The sequence below is a fragment of the Brachyhypopomus gauderio genome, chromosome 3 (assembly GCF_052324685.1).
Source record: "Brachyhypopomus gauderio isolate BG-103 chromosome 3, BGAUD_0.2, whole genome shotgun sequence".
In the NCBI taxonomy this organism is placed as follows: domain Eukaryota; kingdom Metazoa; phylum Chordata; class Actinopteri; order Gymnotiformes; family Hypopomidae; genus Brachyhypopomus; species Brachyhypopomus gauderio.
This window is the reverse complement of record NC_135213.1, coordinates 28183619-28196565: the sequence shown is the minus strand read 5'-3', so window position 1 is coordinate 28196565 and position 12947 is coordinate 28183619. Positions and strand designations below refer to the sequence as shown.

The window sequence follows — 12947 nt, the reverse complement described above, 5'->3', positions numbered from 1 at the left end:
TTGCCCCCTAGTGGTCAATAAATCTTACTACATACTTTGCTTAGTAACACAGTTTGGAATATGTATTCAAACATTACAATAGCCATGTCACAATTATTCAACCCCTATATAATATTGTTGTTTTTAAAGCTTTCTGACAGGTTTTATGGACTAAAGTGGAGTTGAAACATAACTAAGCCTTTGAGAACTCTATAATGATCCTTCATTTGCTTCAGCTGTGATGCATATATAAACCCCACCCATGAAGGAATTCAAGGTGAGTTGCAATCATGGGAAAGACAAAGGAGCTTCCACAAAAGCTGAGAGGAGATTATTTCATCGCACCTAAAGGGCCTTGGGTATAAGAAGATTTCCAAAAAATATAACATCCCAAGAGACACCATTGGGAGCATTATAAGAAAGTTTAAAACTTATGGAACAGCTGCAAACCTGCCTGGCCGTGGAAGAAAGCCCAAAATTTCATCAAGGGCCCTTAGCAACTTAGTCAGGACAACTAAGAAAAACCCCCGTGTGAGTGCAAGACACCTACAGGATGACCTGATGAAGGCTGGAACAAGTGCTTCAGTAGCAACTATATAACATGCACTAAATAAAAGAGGACTTCATGGCCGGACTCCAAGCTCCATAGCTTAGCTATAGCCCATGGGTTAAAGCAAGAAATTTTCATTTGACTGAAAAATTTTTCCTGGCAAAAGACAATGCCAGCAATTACTGAAAATGTAGTGTAGTTGGGACATGGCCTCTTTTGCCTAATTCTACACAATAAACACATTTATAAAGTATATTTATCTAAACAGCCTGTGTAAGGAGAGAAGAGAGAATGAACACCTGAGCAATAAATGTACATAAATGTTTATATAATGGAGTTATCTGGGGGTCCTCTTCCAGAAAATTATTTAAAGATCAAGTCAAATTTAGTGAATCCTGGTGAGAGGTATGAAGCTCTCTTGTTTTTATCAGATTCACCATCGCAAAAACATAAGCCGTAAGATTACATGCTTTAAGTAGGTATGTTACAAAACATTTACACCACTGGATAGAGCTTTTAAATACAAACAGAACAACACCATCCATGTTAAGCCTGGTTTAAGCCTTTATACTTGACGCAGCACAAGTGGCGTGAGCAGCGCGAGGGTCCGCACGCCGAAAATGATGTAATCGCGGTGGCTCGCAGTTTTGTAACTTCGCGCGCACAGCGCTTCAGCGCAGTGAACCAAGTCATGTTTGCCGGGTTCATACACCTTTATAAGGTGGAATTAAAGCACTTGTACGTCACTTTCAAGGTCCATTTCAACGCGTTCTCAACGTTAAATTTAAGTTAAATATTTATACATATACTCGAAATGACTCGAAATAATTGGCTTTTTATCACATTATTTAATGGTGGTTTATTTTCAAAACGCCCAATCTTAACGTCTTCACGTTCTCTCATGTTTCGTCCTGGAATTACAAGAGGCTCGTATTTGTTAACGTAATAACTGTTCAGTCAGACAGATATTTGTTGTGAAACGAAGTAGTTACATTTTCAAGCATTTTAAAGTACTTTAGCCTAAATTTCAGCACTAATGCAACATTACAATTGGTCAGGTAAATGTTCATTCCCCTGTTTTGAGGGGTGTTTCTTTATACTACCACATATTGCTTCGGACTACACTGCAAAAAGAATGTGACGCAGCAAGTAGCCTCCGCCGTTCGCGCAGGTGTACAGAGTCGCGCGCTACGATCACGCCAGGCAGGAGGGGGGTAAAAACTTTTCTACGTAACATCCGCAAATCTGAAGGCGGAATGAACCACAAGTCAATCAAATGACACCGCCGTCATCCATCCAGCGCTGATGAGCGCCAGTGAGAATCATATTTCGGCCACAAAACAGATAGCACGCGCGTGTGTTGTTTATTATGATTTGACGGATTTTTTCCCCAAAAAAATCAAATGACGGAAATCCGTCGTAGTGACGGAGAACTTTAACCCATGCTATAGCCTAATACACTTACAATAAACACTACAATTCTAAATCAGTATAATACACTTACCGACATCTGATTATTTTATCTCGTTTCTGTTTTCTCCCCGTCTCTTTCTTTCTCCCTCTGTTTTCTCCCCCTGTTTCTTTCTTTCTCCCTCTGTTTTGTCTCCCCTGTTTTTCATGGCTACCGTGGAGGAACGGGCTCTCGTCAAGCTCGGCTCGGAGCTGGACAAGTTGGGTCGGCAGATCCAGCGTCTTCTGGAGAAGCAAGCGGAGCTCACCCAGGAGAAGACCAGGCTCGAGGCTGCCCGCGACGCTGCCTACTCAGCCGTCTCCACTCCCTCATCACGCGACCGCCATCTTGACCCGGGCACCAGGCTGGGAGCGCCAGCGAGGACGCGGAAGGCAGCCGGCGTCGTCACCCCTACCTCAGCCGGACTTCTCCTCTGCGAATCCGTTCGAGGTGCTCAGCTCCAGGTCCTTCACCTCGCCCTCACCCCTGCGTCCGACACCACCCTCACCAGCGCCGGCACCGAAGAAGAATAAGGGCGGTATCCTTGTTATCGGCGACTCGATAACACAACACGTAAAGATTAGCCTGCCAGGCGCTAAAAGAACCCCCACTGTGTCATGTTTTTCAGGCGCTCGTGTCCTGGACGTGGCCAGGCGGCTTCCCTCGGCGCTGAAGCAGCGAGACGATTTCGGCACCGTCGTCCTTCACGTGGGGGCTGTCGACACCTTCGCCCGGTGCAGCGAGATCCTGAAGGAGCACTACCGCTCGCTTCTGGACACCACGCGGAAGAAGACGTCGGCCAGGCTTGTTGTCTCCGGTCCGCTTCCAACATTCTGGCGAGGGAGTTATTTAGCCGTCTTTTCTGTCTCCACAGCTGGCTCCGGGACACCTGTAGCAGCGCCGGCGTGGATTACGTCGACAACTGGGAGAGTTTCCGAGAGCGTCCATCACTCTACCGCCAAGATGGACTTCACCCCAGTCGCCTAGGCTCGGCAGTCCTCTCCAGGAACATTGAGGACGTGCTATGCCGGGTCTGACCAGCCACAACAAACCACGCAAATCAGCTAAGTAGAACTTACTTCCCTAACTACCAAACCATTGAGACTGTGTCTGTTAGCCGTGGCAGGTATAAGAATAACAGGGCGATATGTTTTAAAAATTTAATTAAAATTAAATTAAATAATCAACATGAAGTGAGCAGCAATATTAAGCTAAGGCTAGGACTTTTAAACATTAGATCGCTTGCATCAAAAGCTGTGATAGTAAACGAAATAATCTCAGATAACAGACTAAATGCACTCTGTTTAACAGAGACATGGGCTAGAGTAGACTAATATGTAAGTTTTAATGAAGCAGCTCCTCCTGGATACAGTTATGTTCATCAGCCCCGTATCACAGGGCGTGGAGGTGGAGTAGCCACAATATATGACACAGATATAGGTTTTACTGTAAAACCAACCACCTCTATTAACTCATTTGAGGCTTTGATAGGTGAAATAGGCAATAATCTTATAGGCAATAAAACAAAGCTTAAATTAGTGACCATCTATCGACCGCCGGGTCCCTACTCAGAATTTCTTCAGGAATTTGCTGAGTTTCTTTCGGAACTAGTCTTAACCATCGAGAGATTTGTAATTGTGGGTGATTTCAACATTCATTATGAAAATGAATCAGACCCACTGAAAATTGCGTTCGACTCCATACTAGATTCAGTAGGTATAGCCCAAAATGTGACAGGGCTTCAGAGTTTTACAAACTGTCTGAACTTAGTAGCTGCCTGTCAGAAATCAAAATGTGGCTAAACAATAATTACCTACAGTTAAATGCAAATAAGACGGAGACTCTTATTCTTGCACCGGATGATAAAATTCCAGGAATTAGGCAGCACCTGACATTTTTAACTCCTTCAGTTAAAAATAGTCTTAGAAATCTAGGGGTTGTTTTTGACAGTTCTTTATCTTTTGACAGTCACTGTAAAACACTAGTAAAAAACTTTTTATCATTTAAGAAATATTTCTAAGTTGAGATCTGTTGTGTCTCTGAAGGAACTTGAGATGATTGTTCATGCTTTTATCTCATCCCGTTTGGATTATTGTAACAGTCTTTTTAGTTGTGTTAACAAATCCTGTTTGACACGGTTACAGTCTGTACAAAACGCTGCTGCAAGGCTGATAACTAAGACACACAGAAGAGCACATATAACTCCAGTTCTGGCCTCCCTACACTGGCTCCCTGTGCATTTGAGGAGTCATTTTAAAATTTTGGTTTTAACTTATAGAGCACTCCATGGTCAGGCTCCCAAATATATTCGGGACCTTTTGAATCCTCTTTGCCCATCCAGGTGTTTGAGGTCGTCAACTAAAATGCTGTTGGTGGTTCCGCGTACCCATTTTAAAACCCGGGGGGACCGATCATTTCATGTGCTGGCCCCGAGGCTCTGGAACGCCCTCCCATTATCCTTGCGCTGCTCAGACTCTACTGATCTCTTTAAGAAGCATCTTAAAACGTTTTTATTCAGACAGGCTTTTAATTCATTTTTATTACTCATTTTGTATTTTTATTGTTTTCATGTATGTAAAGCACTTTGTGATACTATATCTGTGAAAGGTGCTATATAAATAAAGTTTATTATTATTATTATTATTATTATTATAGGGCCTACCCACCGCTGTAAACACACCTTAGACTTAATACTTACTTATGGATTAAACATAGAACATTTGGCAGTCATCCCCCAAAATGACGCCATTTCAGATCATTTCTTACTAATATATGAAATGACTTTATACAATGTACATCAGATGCGCCATACAAAAACCACGCGCACTATCACATCCGACACTGCGGCAACATTTATAAACTTACTGCCAGAGCTACAGAACACTATGCCACTGCAGCCCAATGAATTGGAACAGGCAACACAACAGTTTTATTCCACACTCAGCAATACCTTAGACAGTGTAGCTCCAATTAAAACAAAATTAATTAGGGAGAAAAAGCTTGCACCATGGTATGACGAACACACTCATCTTCTAAAACAGACAGCTCGAGCAGCGGAGCGAAAATGGAAATCCACCTCACTAGAAGTGTTTAGAATCACATGGAAAGACGCCATAGTCAAATATAAACATGCCCTAATAAAAGCTAGAGCCGCATACTATTCGACACTAATAGAAAACAACAAGAATAACTCTAGATTTCTCTTCGCGACGGTATCTAAACTAACAAGAAATATCAACGACACTAGTTCTAACACAGAACTTACACACACTAGTGATGAATTTTTAAACTTTTTCAATAATAAAATAGATAATATCCGACTAGAGTCATAATACATCGCAGCCTAACCCTCAATCCAACCCCAGTAGTTTAGTTATTAGTAACTATGCATCCAAAAATATTACTGAGCTAAATATCTTCGATCCTATATCGCAAAAAGAGCTCACAACACTGATTAATTCGTCTAAGCCTACATCATGTATATTTGACCCAGTTCCAACCCATCTATTTAAAGACCTACTCCCAGCCATTGCAGGGCCCTTACTTAATATGATTAACTCCTCCCTTAACCTAGGTTACCTGCCCAAACAATTAAAATGCGCCGTAATTAGACCCTTGATTAAAAAACAGAATCTCGATCCGCAGATTCTAGCCAACTATAGACCCATTTCTAATCTCCCATTTATCTATAAAATTTTAGAAAAAGCAGTTTCCAATCAGTTAAACCACTATCTCCAATCAAATAGTATTCATGAAAAGTTCCAATCAGGATTTAGACCAAACCACAGCACTGAAACAGCTTTACTCAGGGTAGTGAATGATCTACTAATATCGGCCGATAATGGGCTCGTCTCGTTCCTTATACTGTTAGATCTTAGTGCAGCTTTTGATACTGTAGACCACAACATTTTGCTGGATAGACTAGAAAACACGGTAGGTATTAAAGGAGTCGCACTCTCCTGGTTTAGATCATATTTAACTGACCGCTTCCAATGTGTAAGTTTTAATAATAAAACCTCTAAATCTGTGCAGGTTAAATATGGTGTCCCACAAGGGACAGTCCTAGGACCACTTCTATTCACACTGTACATGTTACCCTTAGGCGAGATTATGCATAAGCATGACATCAGTTTCCATTCCTACGCAGACGACACTCAGCTATATTTATCGGCAAAACCCGATGATTTAGGCGCAAACAGTAAGATTGAGAAATGTGTAGAAGAGATAAAATGTTGGATGGCGTGTAACTTTCTAGCACTAAATCCCGATAAAACAGAATTAATAATAGTTGGGTCTAGGGCTATGAGAGACAAGATACATAATGTAGCATTGAATCTACATTCTTTTACTATAACCCCCAGCGCAGAGGTAAAGAACTTGGGCGTCACAATAGACCCAGATCTCTCGTTCGATACACATATTAATAATATAACTAGGGTAGCGTTCTTTCACTTGCGCAACATTGCCAAAATTAGAAACATATTAAATATTAGTGATGCAGAAAAACTAATCCATGCATTCATATCCTCTCGTTTAGATTATTGCAACAGTCTCCTAGCTGGATGTTCTGGTAAATCGATAAACAAACTCCAGCTGGTTCAGAACGCAGCAGCACGAGTTTTAACAAAAACTAAAAAGTTTGATCACATTAGTCCCATACTATCGTCATTACACTGGCTGCCAATTAGATTCCGTATTGACTATAAAATACTTTTATTAACATATAAAACGCTGCATGGCTTAGCTCCAGACTATCTTAGTGAACTTATTGAACAATATAACCCAGCGCGTTCACTTCGCTCGCAGGACGCAGGGTTATTAACTGTTCCTAGGATCAAAAAGATCACAGCAGGTGGAAGAGCCTTTTCTTTTAAAGCTCCACAATTGTGGAATAATCTTCCCGCCTCTATTCGAGACTCAGACACAGTCTCAATGTTTACAACTCGATTAAAGACTCATCTGTTTAGTTTGGCCTTTGATTAATCTGTTACATATTTACTACATCTCGTATCTTTTCTCCGAGGTTCACCTGGAGAGTAACATTGCAGTCGGAGCCTACAATACCAGCATCGCTGCTCCGACACGGAATGAAAGCCTGGCGTTCATCAACAGACATTTACAGTGACAATATCATAACCCAGAACTTTCATTTTTACCTTTACTTAGTCTGATTGTGTGATTTGTGTGTGACTTGTGTATTTGTCTGTATTTTGTGTAATTTGTGTGTTAACGGGCCGCCCAATGGAGGATGGGTTCCCTTTTGAGTCTTGGTTCTCCCGAGGTTTCTTCCTATTCCCCACCATCATAGGGAGTTTTTCCTCGCCACTGTCGCCTTTGGCTTGCTCATTAGGGTTCTGGACCCATAGTATTGTTAACCTTTTAAATCCTGTAAAGCGCTTTGTGACAACATGTGTTGTGAAAAGCACTATACAAATAAACTTTGATTTGATTTGATTTGACTAGAATATGCCAGGAGGAATTTGGATAAGGCTACAGAGTTTTACAGAGACAGTTCTATGGACTGATGAAACCAAACTGGAACTGTATGGACATATGGACCAACGGTATGTCTGGCGTGCGAAAGGCCAGGCTTACGACCAGAAGAATACCATCCCCACAGTCAAGCATGGAGGTGGGTCATTGATGATGTGGGGCTGTTTTTCTGCAGCAGGAACTGGTAATCTTGATTGTGTACCTGGAATCATGGATTCTCAGAAATACCAGGCCATTTTAAAGAGGAACGTGTTGGCATCTGTTGACAAATTAAACCTTGGCAATCATTGGACCTTCCAGCAAGACAATGATCCCAAGCACACCTCCAAGTCAACCAAAGCTTGGTTGAGAAAAAGATCATGGGATGTCCTGGAGTGGCCTTCTCAGTCCCCAGATCTAAACCCGATTGAAAATCTTTGGTGGGATTTAAAGAAGGCAGTTGCAGCACGGAAGCCATCAAACATCACTGAACTAGAGGCTTTTGCACGTGAAGAATGGGCCAAGATTCCAATTGAGAGGTGTAAGAAGCTTGTTAGTACTTACCAAAAACGTTTGTTGGAAGTTATAAAAGCTAAAGGATGCTCCACATAGTATTGAAGCAGGGGGTTGAATAATATTGCACATGCACATGTATACAAAGAGTTACATTTTTCATTTGAACTTAAAAGTTAAGTCAACTTCTGTTGTCAAAATAACTCAAATATGTATTAATAAATACTGTTTGTTGTTTAATGAAGTTATTTTGTCATTTATTGTCAGTCTTTCATTAATACATCTCTATAATTTCTTTGGAGTTATGGGGGTTGAATATTTCTGATTGCAACTGTATATATATATATATATATATATTTTTTTTTTTTTTTTTTTTTTTTTTTTCGGTCATCAGAACGACATACATTTAAATGTGTCAAGCAAATTTTCATGACTTTTCCAAAACATTTGAGTATTTTTATTTTTTCCAAAACTTATCCAGGCCTGGAAATTGCTATTTTCAAATTCCATAACTTTTCCAAGTTTTTCATGACCGTACGAACCCTGATACCAAGGCATTTTAGACAATTCCATTCTCCCAACTTTGTGGGAACAGTTTGGAGCTGGCCCCTTCCTCTTCCAACATGACTGTGCACCAGTGCACAAAGCAAGGTGCACTGAAAGACTAGACGAAATGAAAGTAAGTTTGATGACATAAACTAGGTTAAATACTTTTCTTGAGAAAATAAAATAAAGAGGATAAAACAGAAGATCAAATATAATACAGAAGAATCTTCTTAGTAGTTGGACTCAGTTCAAGCTTAGTTGTGGTCTTGGCATCACTCCAGTTGACGCTGCGGTGTTTGGCTTGAGTCCAGCAAACTGTTGGTTGCGGTGTTTTGGCGTTTTTCCAACGAGTTCCTTTTCGAGTCTCTTGTGAGTCTATTATTTCTCCTCTCGCAAAGGTTTTAACTAACTTTTAGGGGCGTCATTGTAGGGCACACTTATTCACTACGTCGTTGACCATTAGACTTTGATTACTGAATATTCATTACCTCTGCCCGGACAGGAGGTTCTCCGAGGGGGGAGAAAGAAAGTTGTGACAACAACATGCATTTTTTCCCTGCCATTTTGAGAGCAAACTTGACACAAATTGTTTATTGAAATTATCTATTCCTGACTGGGAAGCTTGGTGGTGTTTTCATCTTATGCACATGCGCGTTTGATGAAAATACCGGGGTGAACTCAAGCTAAGTGAACAGCAAATAAAAAAAAAACAAACACAAACTTCGATATAAACATAAGGTGTAATATGCTTCAGGACTTTGGCACGGTTGGAGGAGGTGAGCCACGGCACAGCGAGTTTGCTCATGCATGCGTGCACGCACACTACGAGCTCTGTTATATACGCAACTGTTGTTTTCTAGGTAAAAAGTTGATAAACTCTGTTATCAACACTTGTTACAATGCCACTGACCTGCTCTCACTTTTAGGAAGAAGAGAACAGACAGCAGCAGTAGTTTTGAAGCCTCCCTCAGTCGTCTGCGGTGCCTTTGCTGCACCTCGTATGTGGTTTATTCCAAAATGTTGGACAGAAGACCGTGTCTCACCAATGAGACTCAAAGCAGAGTCACTTCATGCCGCTAGTCTCCTGTTTTCCATTACGGCGGTTTTAAAAGTATAAGCGGCTCGCTAGGCTCGTCAACAAACTGCGCACCACGAAGATGTAGCAGTCTGTTGCCCTCAGAGCTGATGAGGTAACCGGGCCACAGCACAGATCGTTTGTGCAGACGAGAACACGGGCCGGCTGGGGAGCCGCATGAAACCAAGCAAAGAGCTGCATGGGGCTTGTGAGCCGCAGGTTGGCCACTCCTGCATTTGATGAATAACACACAAACTAATACATAGATATCCATCCATCCATCCATTGTCATCCGCTTATCCAGGTTCAGGTTGCGGGGGCAGTAGCCTAAGCAAAGAGGTTTCCCTCTCCCCAGCCACCTCTTCTAGCTCTTCTGGGGGAATACCGAGGCATTCCCAGGACAGCCGAGAGATATAATCTCTCCAGCGTGTCCTGGGTCTTCCCCAGGGCCTCCTCTTAGTTGGACATGCCTGGAGCACCTCCCTAGGGAGGCGCCCAGGTGGCATCCAGACCAGATGCCCAAATCACCTCAACTGGCTCCTCTCTACATGGAGGAGCAGCGACTCTACTACGAGCCTCTCCCTGATGACCATGCTCCATACCTGATCTTTAAGAGAGAGCCCGGACACCCTGCAGAGAGAACTAATTTCACCCGCTTGTATTCGCGATCTCATTCTTTCGATCACTACCCAGAGCTTATGACCATAGGAAAGAGTCGGAACGTAGATTGACCAGTAAATCGAGAGCTTTGCCTTTTGGCTCAGCTCTCTCTTCACCACAACGGTCTGGTACAGCGTCCGCAATACTGTAGCCGCAGCACAGATCCGCCTGTCAATCTCTCATTCAATCCTTCCCTCACTCGTGAACAAGAACCCGAGATACTTGAACTCCTCCACTTGAGGCAAGGACTCATTCCCGACCCAGAGAAGGCACTCCACCCTTGTCCGACTGAGTACCATGGTCTCAGATTGAGAGGTGCTGATTCTCATCTCGGCTGCAAACTGATCCAGCAAGAGTTGTAGGTCCTGGCCTGATGATGCCAACAGGACCACATCAATATAGATATGCATATGCCTAATATAGCACATTACATGTTGATATTTGGTTATATATAAATCTAAATTAATACTACACCAGAATACAAGTGTATTGAATACACAGGTCTCTATGACTAACACAGAATTATTGAGCATGCATGTCTGTAAAGGTTTTCGTTTCTCTGTAGAAAGCACCTTTCTTGTGTTCAGCAATGAGCGGAGGGTCATGGAGGATCACCTCGTACTAATTCTTCAATTTGATAGTAACACCCTGCAGAGAAGTGTGTGGCAGAGAGCTCTCGGAACAAATGAGGAACAAACTACTCTTAAAGAAGAGAGGTTTATTCACACAGGCATGCTGTACCCAAATGTTCAAAGATGAGAGGGCGCTTCCCTCATTTATACATACACAGACCAGCCCTGTGCGCACAAGCAACAGGGTGGGCTCAATGAGGCTTTTTTTATATCAATTTATATATATATATATATATATATATATATATATATATATACATATATATATATACTATTTAACTATTTAACCTCACGAACGTAATTTGGGGGGGACTTTTTCAAAAGCCGGTTTTGGTCCTCTGCAGTTTTAACGGTTAAAAGGAAATATTTAAATAGCAACGAATCTAGCGCTAGGACCATGCAGAAAACGACCGCTCCGAGCTCTGCTCCGGTAACTCTTTACGTTCCTAAAAATGAATTTTCCATGAAGCAAACCTGGCGACTTCGTGGCTGCATCCATGTAAACACACGAACGATTTGTAATTCACAGGTTTGAAAACTCGTTCTCGCCCCTACTGTGCAATTTGGTTAGGAATACAGCCGAGCTAAACTATCAAGTTGAAAGTCATCATAGTTTGCTTACCCATTTTGACCCAGTTCCCAACCCAACTTTAAGAATAGATTAACGGCGATAATTTTTATATCGCCCAATAAGAGTATCAAATTAACGAACGCCGTTAACGGCCCACCACTATATATATATATGCATGCATGCATTCACAATACAGTTCAAGACTACAAGAATATATATTTCTAACTACTGAAACACAGTAATACAGTCATGGCCAAAAGTTTTGAGAATGATACAAATATTAATTTTTACTGCTTAAGTTTTTATAATGGCAATTTGCATATACTCCAGAATGTTATAAAGAGTGAACAGCAATTAATTGCAAAGTCAATATTTGCCTAGAAAACTTTATCCCCCAAAACACATTTCAATTTCATTGCAGCCCTGCCTTAAAAGGACCAGCTAACACCGTTTCAGTGATTGCTCCATTAACACAGGTGTGGGTGTTGAGGACAGGGCTGGAGATCAATCTTTCATGATTAAGTAAGAATGACATCACTGGACACTTTAAAAGGAGGCTGGTGCTTGGCGTCATTGTTTCTCTTCCATTAACCATGGTTATCTCTAAAGAAACACGTGCAGTCATCATTGCACTGCACAAAAATGACCTAACAGGGAAGAGTATCGCAGCTAGAAAGATTGCACCTCAGTCAACAATCTATCACATCATTAAGAACTTCAAGGAGAGAGGTTCCATTGTTGCCAAAAAAGCTCCAGGGCGCCCAAGAAAGACCAGCAAGCACCAGGACCGTCTCTGAAAAGTGTTTCAGCTGCGGGATCGGGCTACCAGCAGTGCAGAGCTTGCTCAGGAATGGCAGCAGACAGGTGTGAGTGCATCTGCACGCACTGTGAGGCGGAGACATTTGGAGCAGACTGATATTCTGCAAAAGGTACAGGGAGTGGACTGCTGAGGACTGGGTTAAAGTCATTTTCTCTGATGAATCCCCTTTCCGATTGTTTGGGACATCTGGAAAACAGCTTGTTCGGAGAAGATGAGGTAAGCGCTACCACCAGTCTTGTCTCATGCCAACTGTAAAGCATCCTGAAACCATTCATGTGTGGGGTTGCTTCTCAGCCAAGGGAATCGGCTCTCTCACAGTCTTGCCTAAAACACAGCCATGAATAAAGAATGGTACCAGAATGTCCTCCGAGAGCAACTTCTCCCAACCATCCAAGAGCAGTTTGGTGATCAACAATGCCTTTTCCAGCATAATGGAGCACCTTGCCATAAAGCAAAGGTGATAACTAAATGGCTCAGGGAACAAAACATAGAGATTTTGGGTCCATGGCCTGGAAACTCCCCAGATCTTAATCTCATTGAGAACTTGTGGTTAATCATCAAGAGACGGGTGGACAAACAAAAACCTACACATTCTGACAAAATGCAAGCATTGATTGTGCAGGATTTGGTCCAGAAGTTGATTGAGAACATGCCACAGAGAATTGCAGAGGTCCTGAAG

General features: G+C 42.1%; 1 protein-coding gene across 1 annotated transcript; it reads left to right on the top strand.

Annotated features, from left to right (window-relative positions):
- The first annotated feature begins 2032 nt into the window (after window positions 1-2032).
- LOC143509636 (uncharacterized) lies at window positions 2033-4037 on the top strand. Its single transcript, XM_076998488.1, has 3 exons — window positions 2033-2429; window positions 2608-2815; window positions 4025-4037. The coding sequence occupies exons 1-3, from the start codon at window positions 2147-2149 to the stop codon at window positions 4035-4037; spliced, it is 504 nt and encodes a 167-aa protein (XP_076854603.1). The 5' UTR covers window positions 2033-2146.
- Window positions 4038-12947: the final 8910 nt, after the last annotated feature.